This window comes from Pelophylax lessonae (genome assembly GCF_965119305.1).
Source record: "Pelophylax lessonae genome assembly, chromosome: 2".
Taxonomy (NCBI): Eukaryota; Metazoa; Chordata; class Amphibia; order Anura; family Ranidae; genus Pelophylax; species Pelophylax lessonae.
This window is the reverse complement of record NC_138769.1, coordinates 53143973-53162830: the sequence shown is the minus strand read 5'-3', so window position 1 is coordinate 53162830 and position 18858 is coordinate 53143973. Positions and strand designations below refer to the sequence as shown.

General features: G+C 41.7%; 1 protein-coding gene across 1 annotated transcript in view; it reads left to right on the top strand.

The window, feature by feature from the left end:
• Positions 1-18621, top strand: part of DYRK1A (dual specificity tyrosine phosphorylation regulated kinase 1A) — a 169735-nt gene extending 151114 nt beyond the window's left edge. Inside the window, exons 7-12 of the mRNA XM_082245197.1 lie at positions 4053-4339; positions 5922-6068; positions 8180-8320; positions 8965-9271; positions 10998-11122; positions 16961-18621. Coding sequence (XP_082101323.1) covers positions 4053-4339; positions 5922-6068; positions 8180-8320; positions 8965-9271; positions 10998-11122; positions 16961-17575 — 1622 coding nt within the window. The 3' untranslated portion in view covers positions 17576-18621. The remainder of the gene's footprint in view (positions 1-4052; positions 4340-5921; positions 6069-8179; positions 8321-8964; positions 9272-10997; positions 11123-16960) is intronic.
• Positions 18622-18858: the final 237 nt, after the last annotated feature.

Sequence of the window (18858 nt, the reverse complement as noted above, 5' to 3'; positions counted from 1 at the left end):
AACCAAATTCCTCCATATTTCTGTCCCTATGCCGATAACAAAAGAAGGGAGGGATCTGAACTAAAAAACGTAACCTGTGAATAAAAGCAGTAAAATGCAGTATGTTGTATATCATGGTAGAGGAAGGACCTTCGTATCACTCCCGGGTTCAAGTGGCATTTCCCTGCTCAGTCTGTCTCATCCTTATTCTGAGCTTGATCCTGCCGTGGATGTGAAACGTCCAGGGGGATCTAATATTGCACCCCCTGAGCCATACAATAGTGAGGATGATTCCACCATGGTCGCAGCAGCGAAAGAAAAAGTGCTGGTAGACGCACTTATCACTGCAGTGAGTGAGACTTTAAAAGTGGAGGATGCGGCTGATGTAGCCACGGACGTGGCTGTGTTGTTTGGTATGCACAAGTCGCATCGTACTCCAAAGGTGTTTCCTTGTGTGCCTTATTTTGACAGGTTTTCTTGTAAGGAATGGAAACAACCAAAATTACCCTTTGTGGTCCCCAAATGTTTTGCTGTATGTTACCCTTTTGAGGAGTCACTTTAAAACGGTGGGCTTGTCCCATCAGTGGTGGACCCTCCTGTTTCCAGGTTGAATAAAGCAACCATGTTCCCAGTAGTGGAATCCCCGTCCTTTAAGGACCCGGCTGGCAAAGTGGAGGCTTTGGCATGCAGCATTTTTACTATGGCTGGTTCTGCATTGCGGCCAGACTTTTGTCTGACACCCTAACTGAATGGACCAAGCTTTTGCGCCAGGGCCTGGGGGGGGTGAGCAGGACACCGCTGCTTATGTTGATTTAGCAGACCAGTTGGTCAATGGGCTGCAGTTTATTTGTGATGCAGCTTTAGAAACCGCTCCTGTGCTGTCCAAACTTTTTTTCAGCGGTGGTGATTAGGTGCGTGCTGTGGCGTTAGAATTGGTCCGCAGACCAAGCCTCTAAGAACTTTCTTATTGATCTGCCCTTTTAAGGCAATCGCTTGTTTGGGGCCACCCTGGATGACCTCATTAAGGGTATCACGGGGGGGAGGAAGTACCTTCCTGCCACAGTCAAGGAAAGGGAAGGACCCTCGGCACAGCCCATAGAAAATTATTTTGTGCTTCTGGGACAGAGAATAACGGAAATCGATCTTTTAAATCTTCCCCATGAGGTTCCAAGCAACCTTGGTTGGGAAAGCCTAGAGCTAGCTTCCCCGAACCAGCAGACAAGACTCCTTCAGCAGGAAGATCTGCCCTCACCCATTATTGGGATGGGCAGACATCTTCGCTGGTTTCTGGCCCCGTGGACTTTGGTGAGCACCAAGGAGATCCGCAAAATGTTTGTTTTAGGGGTACCCAGAAAGGGGGACAAAGCTTATCCTTTTCAGGTTTTTTTTTTTAGGTCATTGAGTCTCCTTGTACAGCTTTAATTCCTGCAAAGGTTCAGGTGATGTCTGAACTACCAAAGTTAACCCCTATCCTTGTCCAGGGAATTGATTTACCTATGTCTGATTCTAATTCTGACCAGTATGGTCCTTCCTCTGGACAAATTTCAGGAACCACAGGCAGTGATTTAACGGCTGCTGTCACACTGATAGATAGTTCTCTCTCCCATTTTGCATACAGGTTCAGAGTCTGGTGGTATCCACCTTCAAGACAGTTCTGTTTGCACAGTTTTAGCAGGTTCGGCTCCACAGGAGGATACCGAAGGTTCGTGACGAGGTCACGGGGTCCTCTGACAGACGCCGCAGACGTCCGAGGGCCACGGTAAGGCCAGTATCATCCTCGGCTTCTTCCGCAGTTCCTGTGAGGAATCAAGAGCAAGGCTTCCTCCCAGAGAAGACCAGTTGTCCTAAGGGCTGATCTACCATCCTCCTTTCATGTCGCTGGTTTTAATGGCTTAGCTATTGAAAGCCAGGTACTGAGGGATAGAGGTCTTTCAAGATCAGTGATCCCTACTATATTGAAGGTGAGGAAGTCATTTCTTGGTGTGAGTCGATTGGTGCTCCTCCTTGATCATTTTCTGTGGCTCGGATCTTAATCTTTCTTCAACAGAGCGTTGATCAGAAGTTGGCCTTGAGTACCATCAAGGACCAGGTGTCTGCCCTGGCAATCTTCTTTCAGCGACCCCTAGCCACGCACTCTTTAGTTCTTACCTTCATTCAGGGGATTCAACATGTGGCTCCACCTGTACTGTCTCTTTTGCTGCCATGGGATTTCAATTTAGTACTTTCAGTTCTCCAGAAACCTCCATTTGAGAATACTTGTGAGATTCCCTTGCCTACATTATCCCAGAAGGTGACATTCTTGGTGGCTATTACCTCAGCCCGCAGGGTATCGGCATTGGCCGCATTATTCTGTCACAGTTCCTTTTTAGTGGTCCATAGGGATAAAGTGGTCCTTCGTCCCCGTCTATCATTCCTGCCCAAAGTTCTCTCTAACTTCCGTTTGAATGAGGACATCGTGTTGCCTTCCTTGTGTCCCAAGCTGGCTCATCCCAAGGAATTTGCTTTGTATACCTTGGATGTGGTTTGTGTGATTCGGGTGTATCTGGCAGCTACTAAGTCTTTGCGGAGGTCAGACTCGCTTTTTATGGTTACGGATGGACCAAGAAAAGGGCTGGCCGCTTCTTAGGCTACCATCTTCAGATGGATTAGACAGACTGTGAATCAGGCTTATTCCATTAGAGGTCAGGTTCCACCTTTCCCTGTCACGGTGCATTCTACTCGTGCACTGGGTGCTTCTGGGGCCTTCCGTCAAAAGGTTGATGTGTTTTGAGCTATTAGCGCTTAACCACCTCCCGCAAATCGACTTACCTGTACGTCGGCTTGAAGAAGTGGTTGTACCGGGGTGAGCCGGCAGTGGGCTTTCTGATGACAACTGATGCGGGTCAGCAGCTGCTCGGCCGTTACCCCAGCAAGCAGGAGGGGATGCCCCCTCTCGCCGCCGCTCTGCCCGGGTCTCCTGTCCCACCGGGAAACCTGTGCAACCAGCCGGCATGTCCGCCGGCCGGTAAGAGTCCCAAACAAAGCCAGGTTTGGTTGGGATTGGGTCTCTGATCAAGTAACCCAGAAGCGACGTCCCTTCCGGTTTACTCAGCTGCTAATGGCGCTGATTTAAAAAAAGACTGACCGTATTCAAAAATCCAGATTTCAGCATTTTGAATGCTTTGAAGTGCAGTGGAGGGGTTTGGGGTCTTTTAGACCCCAGATCCCTCCATAAAGAGTACCTGTCACTGCCTTTTACTGTCACAAGGGATTTTTACATTCCTTGTAACAGCAATAAAAGTGATCATATTTTTTAATTTTTTTAAGGAACAGTGTTAAAAATAAATAGGAAGAAAATATTTTTTTAAAGCGCCCCCGTCCCTGTGAGCTTATGCACCAAATAAAACACATACATAAGTTGCGCCCACAAATGTAAACAGGGCTCAAATTACACATGTGTGGTATCGTCACGATCGTCAAAGTGAGAGCAATAATTCTAGCAAAAGATCTCCTGTAACTCCTAAACTGGTAACAGGTAAAACATTTTTTAAAGCGTCACCTATGGCGATTTTTAAGCACCATAGTTTGTCGCCATTTCACGAGTCTGCGCTATTTTAAACCATAACTGGTTAGGTATCTATTTACTCGGGTGACATTATCTTTCACAATAAAAAATATTGGGAACATAACTTTACTGTTTAGCTCTTCTTAAATTCAGTGAAATGTATTTTTTTCCACAAAAAATTGCGCTTAAAAGACCGCTGCTTAAATACCACGTAACAAAAAATATTTCAACGCCGCCATTTTATTCTCCAGAATCTGTGCTAAATATTCTTCTATATATAATATAATATATATAATTGGGGGTTCTAAGTAATTTTCTAGCAAAAAATAACTGATTTTAAATTGTAAACAATGTGTCAGAAATAGGATTGGTCCTTAAGTGGTTAATAATAGCCATCCAGATACTTTCTTTGCTTCTAGGGGAAGGTACTATTTTATATTATTATATGTGTACACTTATTACACGTTTTCATATATTTTCCCTTGCTGCAAGTTCAGTACAGTAAAATTAATATTTTTTTCTTTTTCAGTGCATCTAAAGCGTCATTTTATGTTTCGAAACCACCTCTGCCTCGTGTTCGAAATGCTCTCCTACAACCTGTATGACTTGCTACGCAACACCAACTTTCGTGGTGTTTCTCTCAACCTGACACGAAAGTTTGCACAGCAGATGTGCACTGCACTGCTTTTCCTGGCAACTCCAGAGCTGAGTATCATTCACTGTGACCTAAAGCCTGAAAATATCCTGCTTTGTAATCCCAAGCGAAGCGCCATTAAGATTGTTGACTTTGGAAGCTCCTGCCAACTAGGGCAAAGGGTAAATGAGTGTTTATTGTGATTTCTGTGCTGCCTGCTGCTTTAAAGTACATGTCCTAATTTTGGAAACCGAGCCTCTGCCAGGTTTTTTGCTACGGTTTGTGTCCTGGCTGGGGAAGGTTCATCATTTGTCCTGGTAACCATTGCTACTGAAGTAAAAATGATGGGAAATCCAAAATTTTACAGTTGACACTGAACCTTATTCTTTCATTTCCTCTTCCCTTTTTTTCCTTTTCTTTTGTTCTTGCTCATGGTAGTGTTAAAGTGGTTTTAAAGGCAGAAGGTTTTTTTTTTTATCTTAAGATAAAAAGCCTTCTGTGTGCAGCAGCCCCCCTAATACTTACCTGAGCCCCATCTAGGTCCAGCGATGTTGCAGCAGTGTCTCAGCTACCTGGCTCATTGGCCGAGACAGCAGCGCGGCGCCATTGGTTCCTGCTGCTGTCAATCAAAATCAGTCAGCCAATGAGTAGAGAAAGGAAACGGGGCCATGGCTCTGTGTCTAAATAGACACACTGAGCTGTGACTTGGGTGCCCCCATAGCAAGCTGCTTGCTGTGGGGGCACTCGGCAAAAGGGAGGGGCCAGGAGCTCCGAAGAAGGACCAAGAAGAGGAGGATCCTGGGCTGCTCTGTGCAAAACCGTTACACAGAGCAGGCAAGTATAACATATTTATTATTTTTAACTGAAAAAAAAAAAAAAAGACTTTACAATCACTTTAAGGTTCACTTTAAAGTGTGCTCTATATATACATACATTGGAGTTGATTTACTAAAGGAAAAAAAAGCATTTATGCTTGCACATGATTGGATTATAGAACATAGCAGAGCTTTTCCTCATTTACTAGAATCTAGCGCAAGCGCACTTGCAATGCACAGAATATTTAGTTTTAGTAAATCAGCCTCATAATCTTTATTACGGTAATTTTTTTGGTAGAGAAGTATGAAGTATTGTATGTAAAGACTATATAGCATATGTAGCTAGGAGGTGGTGCAATGGGCTGCTTTTTACATGTTTTCTCCTCTTTACCTACTACCTCCTGTAAAAATCCAGTTTTACAGACCTCAATAGCTCTGGCTGAATGTACTTGTAGAAGCGAATGACTTGTCATACTGACTAATGCCTCATCTGGTGGCATCAACTGAGGCTTCAGTCACAGTGCCTCAAAGCAGGCTGCTAATGCTGTACATTCTTCTTAACTAACCTGCAGTGTACTGGAAAGATTTGTCTGTAAAAAAAGACAGTTAACATATCAACTTAATAGAATTGACGTTATTTCACCATTTAAATAAGCAATGTAGGATTCACCTAGTATGAGTGTTCACCACTGGTTATTTAAAAAAAAAAACATATACTATCCTATTCTTAACTTCCCCAAAACCCTCAGACTGGATGGAAAAAAAGGCAATGTTCTTCGTTACAATGCTTTTTGCAGGGTATTATTTTTTCCCTGCAATACTTCAGCTTTGAATTTAAAATGTGTGGAGCGAGTTAACAGATCATTAGAAGCTTGTTTCTGTATTGTAAATTACTGAAAAATCTTATTAATAAACTTAATCTTTTTTTTTTTTTTTTTTTATTTCACAGATATACCAATATATTCAGTCTCGCTTCTATCGGTCTCCAGAGGTTTTACTGGGAATGCCTTATGACCTTGCGATTGACATGTGGTCCCTTGGGTGCATTTTGGTAGAAATGCATACTGGAGAGCCCCTCTTTAGTGGAGCCAATGAAGTAAGAGCAAAATTATTATTACTATAGTCACTTTCATTCAAGGGATTTGCAGTGAGAAATCCTGTCCTCCGTAAAAGGAGGATTGGATACTGTCTTTTTTTTTTTAGAGTATTGTACAGGGGAATGAGATACTGAAAATTGGCTTGGGTCTGTTGATAATGTATCAGTCGTTTGTGAGCTGCCTTTTTACCGAAACGTACGCATACCAGGCTATCGCCTTTATAATCCTCTATAGATATAATTGATGGGTAATGAGTAAAAGGAACAGGGTCCAGGTACACTATATGGCCGATGAAGGGAACTTGACCATCACAATTATGCGCTTGTTGGACATACCATTCCAAAACCACAGGCATTATTATGAAATTGACTTTGCTTTTGTGGCTTTACCAGCCTACTCTCTTCAGGAACGCTTTCTATAAGATTTGGAGTGCGTGTGTCTGAGAATTTGTGTCAATATAGCCAAAAGAGCATTTGTACAGTCAGGTACTGATGATGATATCGGAATTGCAATCTGTGCCGCAATGTATTCAAAAGGTGTTCAGTAGGATTAGGGTCAGGGTTCTGTGCAGGCTATCCAGGTTCCTCCACGCTAAACCCCCTAAACCATGTGTTTGTGGACCCAGCTTTGTGCATAGTGGCATAATCATGCTTTCTCCGAGGCTTCCCTGGGAGATTCCGTAACTGACCCAGAACATACTAGTGGGATTAGAAATCCCTGGTGGCCTGTGAATGCTTTAACCACTTGACCTCCGGAAGATTTACCCCCCCTTCATGACTAGGCCATTTCTTGCCATCCTGCACTGCGTTAACTGACAATTGCACATCATTCAATTCTGTACCCAAATACATTTTTTTCCCCCCACAAATCAAGTTTATTTTGGTGGTATTTGATCACCACTGCATTTTTTTTTAATTTTGGGTCTATAAACCTGTTTTTGGCAACAAAAAAATCCCAACAAGTGTATATTGATAGTTTTTGTTTATGTTATTGTGTATATAAACTATGGTATATATTTATAGAATTAAAAAAAAAAATTATACTAGTAATGGCTGCGATCCGTGACTTATAGCAGGATTGCGATATTTAGTCGGACACTGACACTTTTGACACGTTGCGGGAACCATTGACACTGATACAGTGATCAGTGCTAAAAATATGCACTGCCACTTTACTAAGGACACTGGCTGGAAAGTGGTTAAACATCTAGGGCGATCAAAGGGTTAGCCAGTGTTTTTGCATACTATGTGAGGCTTTTATTAGGGGAAGAGATGGATTTTATTCCCTGGGAACACAAAAACCATCCCTTCCCTCCTGTCGCAACGAAGATCTGCCTTGTTTACATAGGCAGATCTCCGTTCTGTGTGTTTTACCGACGATGGGTGATGCCAGCGGACATCCAGGGCCCGGCACCCACAGATTGGCTTCTGCTGTGATTAATCAAAGCAGAAACAGCCTGCCGGTGGCTTACATGTACCCCCTGTAAGCGGAAGTGCAGAATCACGTATATGTGTGTGTGTATATATATATATATATATATATATATATATATATATATATATATATGATACCGCACAGGAGGGCCGCCTTGTTGCAGTACATCTGCTATAGGGTGGTCCGGAAGTGCTTAAAATTCCCCAGGAAGAACTAGAATGCATAACCGGACAAAGGCAAGTCTGGACTGACCATTTCCCTCAAAACATTTCTAACATTAAATGGTTTGAACATGGATAGATGATCTGTATAGATCTATCCTCTCAAAGTTACTTCGTAATTACAGGTATTCCTAATTTTTTTTTTTTTTTTTTTAGTTTAAGTATGTATTAAATAAAGTAAGCATGTGCTCACTTTAAAACTGAGCTGCAGACTGACCTGTATAACAGGTACCTAAAGCTGCCTTCTTTATGGTCAAATGTCTTAAGGACCTCCCAGGGATCCCTGAAATTCAGTGAGTCCTAATATGCATACAGCAATGATAGTTCCTTTGGTGGTGGCGGCACTTCATCCCTCTCTTCTTTTTACCATTGGTTCTTGCCTGTGATGGATTGACTTGTAAACCTATAGTATGTGCACACTATGAAGCATTTTGTAATTTTGTATTTCTTAACAGGTCGACCAGATGAATAAAATAGTGGAAGTTTTGGGAATCCCACCTGCTCACATTCTCGACCAAGCACCAAAAGCCAGGAAGTTCTTCGAGAAGACGCCAGATAGCACTTGGAACTTAAAGAAGACCAAAGACGGGAAAAAGGTAGAGTAAGCATCAAGGTCTCCAGGAAGTGAGGAGAGGGGTACCTGTTAAAAGCAGGAAGGGGGGGGGGGCTGAGGAAGCAAACAAGTGGAGCTTCCCCTTTTGGGTGAATCTCCGCTTTAAATGTGTTTAGAAGTAATTGAAATTTTAAGTCTGTTTTAGAGCAGTTCCTTTGTGTGCTTGAAAGCGCAACCAATTTCCTGTACAGTGCAGAGGAGGATATAAAGTGTATCTCTCATCCTGAAAAGTGCTTCTTCTGCAATAATACCCATTCATGCTGTTAGTGACATCAGGGGTCTGGACTGACCAATGAAATATCTGATCCCCCCCTTGAAACATTTAGAAAGCGAACATCAAAGGTACGGATGCTGCAGTTTAACCAGCTATGCTACTCAGTAATATAGTGTTGAAATCCCCAAATTCAGGGTATGCATCACAGACTTAAAAGCTCGGCCAACCTATCAAGTTTATATTACTTGATTGGGGGGTGGCAAAGACACACTGCCACAGATCCTTTTCTTTAGTGAGCAGTAGCAATAGAAGGGCTTTTAATTTTATTGCTCGATCCAGCTGGTGGATGGTACAGGATACATAGAGTGCTTTGTACGTGATTTACCGATACCTGTTTTCTGTTTCCTTAATAGGAGTACAAACCACCAGGGACACGGAAACTTCATAATATACTTGGAGTGGAAACTGGAGGTCCGGGAGGTCGGCGGGCGGGGGAATCAGGTCACACTGTAGCGGACTACTTGAAGTTTAAAGACCTCATTTTAAGGATGCTAGATTATGATCCCAAAACGCGGATCCAGCCGTACTATGCTCTGCAACATAGTTTCTTCAAGAAAACTGCTGACGAAGGTACAAATACAAGTAACAGTGTATCTACAAGTCCAGCTATGGAGCAGTCTCAGTCATCAGGAACCACCTCAAGCACATCCTCTAGCTCAGGTATGACCAGCCATGTTCCACAGAACTGTTCAAAAACAAAAAAAGTTCACCAGTACATGCGCTAATCTCAAGAAACCTTTCAAGTCCAGCTGGAAGTGCTAAACGTCTTGATTTTAATGAGAAAACTCTTCTCACACTACAGCCCTGCAGCCTTCCTAATGATCCACTGGGCAGTGGACATGAATCTAAACACACAGAGAAAAAAAAGAAAAGATAGAGCGCACGGCCGCCCTAGCATCATACCGTTTATTAAAACACAATATAAATGTTCTCAACGATTCCACTCCCATTTAGTAGTGTATAAAAGGGCATGTAATCCATGGGTTCTCCCTCTCCTGGAAGGTCTCTGCAGGATGTGTAGTGGACATCCAGCCACCCTGCTGCCGGATGCAAGCTCATACGCTGCCTGATGGACACCCCAGCGTGCACTGTGTGCCGCACTTGCGTCCAGTCTAGCCGGTGCCACGCATCGATATCCCGCAGTGCGAGGTGGATTGTGGGGAGCAGGGAACAATGTGAATGCCTGAGGACAGTTGCTATGATGACCCGTTTCGGGGGCAGGGCCTCCTTTATTAAGTCACACCCACCCCTCCTGGTACACGGCTATTTATTGTGAGTGAGAAGCCTCCCCTCTCATTCATCTTAAAGGGACTGCAACAGGAGTGGTAATCCAATGCTTATAACTGTGCCAGCAATAAGTGGGACTCAAGCAACCTGAAATGGTTATGCAATCAAACAACCCCTATATGGGAAACATGTATATAATAATCCTTAAAACACTTTGGTACGTAATTAAATTTCTACAAGCCTGAGGGCAGGTTTAGGATAAGAGAACATGTTAAAAATGATACTAATAAAATAGAATTAAAAAGGTTACAATAAAAAATCATGGCCACAAACATCATTAACAAATATTATTCCTACACAATAGGAGCTTAAAAAGCCCTATCATCTATATTGCATAGTACTGAGGAAAAAAAAGAAGTAAGGGAGAGAGGGGCAAAAATAAGGAAGGAAAGGGAGGTACATCTATGAAACTAAATGAGTGATTGCAGGTCATTAAATGATGGCTCACCACCTATATTACCCAAGGTTTTGATATGTGGGGCCCTGGCTGATGGGTCACACAACCCCCAACCGTGGGTATATCTGAACCTATCTTGTGATACCAATACACAAGTATAAAGGGAACTATATTGCTCAGACGAACCTAGATTAGCGTACTGATCTCCAGTTCCTGTATCGCGCTGCTCACGCTGGTCTGTCCTTTCTTTATTGCTTTCTGTGTGTGTCCACAAAACTGTTAAACTTTGTGATCGGTGAATGTGAGTGTGGAATGAAGCTTTAGCTGACTACTGGAGCGTTTTTCAGGGGGGGGGTTAAAGCAGGGTAAGCCGGCACACAAATACCTTCTGTTTGCAATCTGATAAACATTTTAGTACATGCCTGAATAGAGTGAAGTAAAATGCATCAAAAAATTTGCAGTTACATACTTGTCAAAGTTTAAAAATTTGCAGGCAAATATATAAAAGTAATCATTGGACTTGTACTGGCAGTGCCTGCTTTGTAAGCTGTTGAGCAAGGGAAGCAATATTGGAGAGAGAGGTCACAAATGTGATATTGTCTAATTGTGCCAGTAGCAGAGAGGAGACAGCAGTGGCACATTCTTTTCAGAATTGTAGGTTCTTAAAAATGTCCTCTTCCACCTTTTCTTTTCCACTATTAGGTGGCTCATCTGGGACGAGTAATAGTGGAAGAGCAAGGTCTGATCCAACCCATCAACACAGACACAGTGGAGGACACTTTACTGCTGCTGTTCAAGCTATGGATTGTGAGACACACAGTCCTCAGGTAAGCTGTAACCGTCCAACAATATTGCAAGACTCTACATGTCAGCAAGTATGGAAAATTTAGACCTGGACTTGGTCGCCTGACAAGTAGCTCCCAATGCTGTGCAATGGAACCGTTCTAATCGGACCGACTCAAGTCGCTCCGACTTAGAAAAAGGTTCCTGCACTATTTTTTGTCGAAGTCGGAGCGACTTGCACTTCTATTATGAGAAGTCGTTTGCAAGCCGCGATGAAGTCGCGCTGCACGGGCGACTTCAAAGTCGCCCCGTCGGATTAGTGTGAACCGGCTCTAAGTCGTGCACAATTTTTAGGTTTGAGATCTTTCGTATTTGTTTACTTGACACAATCACATCTTTTATGTTTAATTTGAAAAAAAAAATGGGATTTTATAGTGTTTGTGTGCACAAAAAATCCTTGTAGTGGTTTTTTTTTTCCTTCAAAGTCTAGGTTTAATAAATAATTTTACAAATATCGTGTGGCATAAAACTTGACAACTACCATCATTTTATTCTACAGGTCTTCTGCTTTCAGAAAATATATAATGTTTTGAGGGTTTTAAGTAATCTTAAAGTGGCTTTAAAGGCAACATGTTTTTTTTTTTTTTCTTTAAAGTGGTTGTAAACCTCAGACAAGAAATATGAACAAAAAAATATCCCTCTATAGTGTGTACTCTCAGTTAGGAGATAAAGTGTCTTTTCTGTTTGCTTTTTTGTTCCTCCGCTCCTCTGCTATCAGCATGAATCACTTCTGACAAGTTTTCCTGAAACCAAGAGAAAAAAGGTGACTGGGACACTGGGAAAGGAGCACCAGCTGATCAACAACCTCAGCTCTCTTCCTGTGTGCTGTGTAAAGGGGGGTATTTTCCTTTCCTCCAATCAGCTCTCAGTGCTCTTCTCACTGAGCTCTGCAGAGTGTAATTTCAGCTCTCCGCCACCTTTTTTCTGGCCACTTAGGGTGTTTTCACACTTGGTGCGATTGCCTGGTCCGAACCCGAGTTCAATTGCTCCCCTGCCCCCCGATGGACTGTGTTCACATTTGATTTTTGTATCCGAACCACGGTACACTTGTGTCATCAAGCTGCAGCTGGTGCGTACTCATGTTGCTTGGCAACCGCTGTAAACGAGAAGGTGCCAAAATGGATAGAATTGCTTGCTTTGGTACGATTGCGTTCTCATCAGAAGCGAACCGTACATGAGTTCACATGAACCGTACCCCAGACCACCCTTTATAAGTGGACTCGGGTACGGTTCGCAGTGCGCACTCGAGTTCAAAGACAGTGTTCAGATCATTAAAAAGAACCGAATTCTGACGTCAATCGAACCCGGGTCTGCACCAAAAGTGCTAGTGTGAAAACACCCTTAGATGTGCTTTATAAGCTCTATACTTTGAACGTATGAAGAGAAGATTGCAGATTAACAGGTACAACTTATGCAGGAGGATTTCTTTCATCTCTCTTAGTAAAAACAGTACACACACAAACACTGGTTAGACCCACATTTAACCCTTTTGATTGCCCTAGATGTTTAACCCCTTGCCAGCATGTGTCATTAGTACAGTGACCGTGTATATTTTTAGCAGTGATCACTCTATTAGTGTCACTGGTTTCCACAAAGTGTTAAAAGTGTCAGATTGGCCGCTATACTAATGCAGTCCCGCTTTAAGCCGCTGATCGTGGCCATTAGTAATATTAATAAAAATATATATTAAAATTCCAGTATATATACCAGAGTTTGTAGACACTATAACTTTCGCACAAACCAATCACTATACGCTGCTTGGAATTTTTATTACCAAATATATAGCAGAATGCATATTAGCCTAAATTGATGATGGAATTAGAATTTTTAAATCTTTTTTTTATTTTATTTTTTTTATTAGATATGTTTTATAGCAGAAATTAAAAAACAATTGTGTTTTTTGCTTTTTTTCCCCCTCAAGATTATCTCTCAAAAAATAGAAAACCCAGAGTTGATGAAATACCATCAAAAGAAAGCTCTGTTTATCTGAAAATTGTATAAAATTAATTTGTGTACAGCGTTGCAGGACTGCACAATTGTCTGTTAAAGTAACACAGTACCAAAAAACAAAAAATGGCCTGGTCATGAAGGGGGGAAAAAAATCTTCCAGAGCTGAAGTGGTTAATGCATTCTCTGCATAAAGGTAAAGACCTTCCAATAGCAGCGCCCCCCTTAACCACTTCCCGCCTGTAGGATGTCATAAGATATCCTGGACTTTTTGTGAGAACACCGGGATAGGGCCTGCAGCTACAGGCACCATCCCAGTATCTTATCTTTTTTTTTTTTTTTTCCTTCTGCTAGCGATTTCTCTGTAATGTAAAAGTAATCCTAGCGGCTAAATAACCGCTAGATTGCTTTTACATGTGGCGGGGGGAGGGGTTCCCGCAGTTTTACCAGGCTATTCCATCTAACTGGGGAGCCTGGGACTGAAACCGGCGGTTCCGCAGGCTTACCATAGAGGTGACTGAGGGACCAGAACGTCCCGATCATCTCTATGATCTAACAAGCTTGAAGCAACGAGTATTTTGTCACTTCCTGTTTCTCCAGGATGTAAACAAGCCGTTACTGACTGGCTAGTGAAAGCATTTGATCAAACCGATCTCTATTTGTTCAGATGCATTTAGGGCAGAGGAGACATCTGGGGTCTAATAGATCCCAGATTTCTCACTAAAGAGGACCTGTCACTGCTCATGCTATCACAAGGGATGTTTCCATAAAAATAAAAAAGCCACTGGAATTATTTTAGTTTTTTTATAAAAAACAAAATAATTTAAAAATGCTCACGCTGCATGCAAAGGTGAACACATACGCAAGTCCTGCAGGGAAATGTAAACTGTTTGCACCACACATGAGCTATCGCCGCATACATCACAGCGGGAGCAATAATTCTAGTGCCAGGCCACCTGTGTTACCCAAAACTGGTAAGCTGTAAAGGCTTTAAAAGCTTGGCGCCAATCCACGGGCATACACAATTTTAAAGACCTGATATGTTGGGTATATATTTACTTGGCATAACATTATCTTTTTTATTTTATCCAAAAAAAAAGTATTGTGTTTGTGTGAATTCAATAAAGTCTATTTTTATTTTTCAAATAATTTGCGTTTAAAAAAAACACTTCAGAAATACAGAGTGACATAATGAATTGCAAAACCCATCATTATATTCTCTAGGGCCTCTGCTTAAAAATGTATATAATGTTTGAGGGTTGTAAGAAATTTTATACCAAATAAAGATGATTTTTCCTTGTAGGAGAGAAATCTCCCGATCCAACGCTGCGCCCATTTGCGCTGCTTGCTCTTCCTGTTTTCACAGGAGCCTCTGAGAGCAGCAGGAGCCATTGCTCGGGAGCAGCCTGCACTTGTGCCCACACAGCAGCTAGCTTGCTATAGTGGCAATCAGAGAAAAGGAGGGGGAGGGGGGGGGGACAGTGCCAGGGGCGGATTACAGAAGAGGAGGTAACTGATTGATTGATTGATTTTTCTGTGCAATACCATTGCTCAGAGCAGGTAAGTATAAAATGTTTCTTATTTTAAGGAAAAATTGCATTTACAACCACTTTAGGGTCAAAAAATGCTCTTTTTAATATGTGAAAAAAAGATCTGTCAGCAGTAGGACTGAAACAACTAATTGACATAATTGATTATAAAAATAGTCAACTACACTGCTCAAAAAGGAATACTTTGAAAACGCACCAGATCTCCATGGGGAAAAATATCATGCTGGATATCCATTCTGATATGGACTGGGTAATGTGTTAGGAACAAAATGATGCCACACCTTTGATGGAAATTAAAATGAAGTAATATAAGGCATTACAATTAAGTTTAAAGTAAAAGTTTACCGGTATTGTGCATTATAAAACTACTGTAAAATACAACCGGTAATACAAAAAGTGTTCTGCTGCTACTAAGGCTGGGATTACACTGTGTGCAGAGAACAGCTCCCAGTAGGGGGTCCGGTGTGTCCCTGTTCACCAATTCAGGTCCATATTAGGTCCTAATGTTTGCCTGAATTCGGACTAGAAATGGACCAAAAGATGCACAGGACTCTTCTGCAAACTGCTCCATAGCTGTCCCATAGCTGTGTGAACCGGCTCCATTGAGAGCTAGTCACAGTCTCCTGATTCGAATTGGATGTGGGGAAACCTGCAACCAATTCGCACCAGTGTGAACCCAGCCTGAATATCTTAGTGACAGCAAGCGCAGGTAGCTTGTATCAAGCTACTGGGCTGTGACAAGGGAGTCTGTCATGCATAATATATTACAGTCCTGCCCTCTCATGCATAATATATTACAGTCCTGCCCTCTCATGCATAATATATTACAGTCCTGACGATCTGCAAAAAAGTGTTTTTTTTTTAAATAAAAATGTTGGTCTCTGAGTCTGTTGATGTGTACCAGATTCAACCTCTAAATCGTGTGTATGTGTGTGTGTGTATATACATATATATAGGATTTTATTGAAGTGAAGCCATTCAAACCCCTTTGTGTCAACTTGTGTGCATGTTATCAGGCCAAAATCATCAGAGTATGTAAATTTTTGACCAGGGTCATTTGGGAAGTTTCAGTTGTCATCATGATTTAAAAAGAGTAAACACAGTTGATTGATAATAAATATCTTCAGCCAAACACTAACCATGAGGGCCGGTTCACACTTGTGCGATGCGGGAAGGCTGCAAATTCTCAGCCTGTTCCCGCATCGCATCCGCACAAGAGGCAGTTCACACTGCCATATGCGATACGCATGGGGTGTCAATTAAATGTTAACGACACCCCCAGTTTGATTGCATATCGCAGTGCGATCTGACAGTTCGCACAGGATCGGATCGCACAAGTGTGAACCACTGTGCGATCCGATCCTTATGCGGCTGAAAAAATGCCTCCTGTGCATCTTTGGTGCGGGTGCAGTGCGAATTTCAGCCATACAAAGTGTATGGCTGAATTCGCATCCGTACAGGAGATCGCATGTAATGAAGGAGCAGTGCGCTCCGAAATACATGCGATCTCCGCAGCCGCACATATGTGAACCGGCACTTAGTGAAAGAAAAGTTTTTGTGTTCTCATTTCTGAAAAATGGCCACAAAATCATAAATTCTGCCAGGGTATGTAAACTTATGAGCACAACTGTTTATATTTTTATATATAATATAAACAGTATATGATTAGATTAACAGTAGTTGCTGCTGTCACTCAGGTTGTGAGTGCAATGATCATTTTGTATGATCACAAGTATCCACAATGCATCAACATCTCTTCACACAGCAAACTAAGGCCCTCAAACTGGTTTGGGAAGTTTACCATTTTGTGATCTTTTGGGCCACAAGTATCCTCCTATCATTTCATACTGTACTTTTCTTACTGTAATAAATTCATCTATATAACAAAGGATGTTCAATTGAATGCTGTTGTATAGAAAAATGGCGTATTTCACTGAATAGAAATCATTGTTATTTGCATAATGGTTATTAATTGCAACAGGAAGAGCTAAAAAGAAAATCTCACAATTATATTTTCGTGTGTTGTGGCCTAGTGAATTGGGCCTGATGATAGCTAAGCATTCCACATCTTGTATCCATTCCAACAGACAGAGGGGGTATGATGCTGTTTTTATTGCCTCTAAAGATAACGTCTAATACTGAAAACATGCTGGCTTCAGAGATTCAGTAAAACTGTATTGATTTATGTAGAATCTAACTCCCTCTAGAACTGCTCACCCCCATGATGCCCTTCTCTTCCTGCATAAGGGCCGATTTGTGTGTTTTGTTTATTTTATATTAACATCAGAAATATTTACTCATATCGCATACAATTTCTCATTGCAGGTTCGACAACCGTTTCCTCCACCAGTGGGTTGGACTGTCACTGAAGCCCCCACACAGGTCACCATTGAAACCCACCCAGTCCAAGAGACAACATTTCACGTTCCCCCTTCACAAAACGTATCGCATCATCATGGGAATAGTTCTCACCACCACCATCATCACCACCATCATCACCACCACCATGGACAGTCACTGGGTAGCCGAACGAGGCCCAGGGTCTACAATTCGCCATCCAACAGCTCCTCCACCCAAGATTCTATGGAGGTCGGTCATAGCCACCACTCCATGACATCCTTGTCTTCCTCAACTACTTCTTCCTCAACCTCCTCTTCGTCTACTGGCAACCAAGGCAACCAGGCCTACCAAAATCGCCCTATGGCTGCTAACACCTTGGACTTTGGACAGAATGGAACTATGGACCTTAACCTAACAGTCTATTCAAATCCTCGCCAAGAGACTGGCATCACTGGCCATCCGACGTACCAATATTCTACAAACACAGGCCCTGCCCACTATGTAACTGAGGGACATCTGACAATGAGGCAAGGCATTGATAGAGAAGAATCTCCCATGACAGGAGTTTGTGTTCAGCAAAGTCCTGTCGCAAGCTCGTGACTAAGTTCAGTTTAGGTTTGTTTCTTGTGTGTTTTTTTTTTCTTTTTTTTTTGTTCTATTTTTTATTTTATTTTTTCTTTATTTTTAAGAAGTGGTGTTTTTTTTTTGTTTTTGCGTTTTGTTTGTTTTCCAAAAAAAAAAAAGAAAACAAAAGAAAAAAAAAACAAAGTGCAAAAGCTGCTTTAATCAGAAGGAGATAAACACACTTAACCGCTACAACAGGGAAAAGCTGACTATTTTTTTAAACTTGAAATGATTGCAAAGGGACAATGAAGTTGAAACTATTTTTATTTTTTTAAAGAGCTGTGTCCAAACCCAATTTATTGGATGGCTCCGAGGGTTATCACCTCTCCTTTTGCTTCCCCCCATCCCCCCTACCCCAACCCCCATTTAACTCTGTACACTCTTATCGCAATTATTTTATAACAATTAAAAAAAAAAAAAAAATTATATATGTATTTGTACATACATATATATATTTATATATTTTAACCATAGTAAGTTATACTGAACATAGTCAGTTGCCAACATGAAAAAAAGCAACATTATTAGAGAAATGCACCCCTTTAGTCCTTTTTGGGGCTTAAAAAAGTAAAAAAATAAAAATGGGCGCAGAAAATGCAGTACTGTATTAAGGAGGGACCTTCGACAACCCATAAGTAAAGGGACGGTTAAATTGTGTCACACTGTACAAGTCACCATCCAAATTGGCGGTTTACCAGTGTCTCCTAGTGTCAATCTGGGAAGAAAAAGCAGCAATTTTAATGGGAATTTGTGGGTCTTGCCAGTTGAAGACCAGTGAGCTCAAACTGTAAAAACCATCCTGTCTCGTTTTTAAGGTGCACTGAGAAGCAATCAAGCGGTCAGTTTTGGCCAGTACCTGGGAAGGTCTGAGAGTTGGTCTTTGGGAGAACCTTTGGCCTTATGGATTTTGGACTCTGAGTCAGAAGAGCCTGCCGTTTCAGATGCAATCACTTTTGGACATGTTTTTGCAGACAGTCCTTAATGCTGAAAAAAAACAAAAAATAAAAACCAGAATGGGATAATTCAAGCGGCCTTTCTTTAAAAAACAAAAAATAAAAAAAAAAACAAAAAATAGACTTTTGTGACCCACTAATTGTAGAGTTTTCTAAGGTCACTTTGCGTGTGTCATAAAGCTGACTTCCTTAATGGTTGAAGGTCACAGAAGTAGTGGTTTGCGTTTGATGGTAATAACTACACCTGTGTCCCTTGGTTTATTTCAGTTTATTATTTTTTTTAATCCCTGTTTTTTTTTTTGTTTT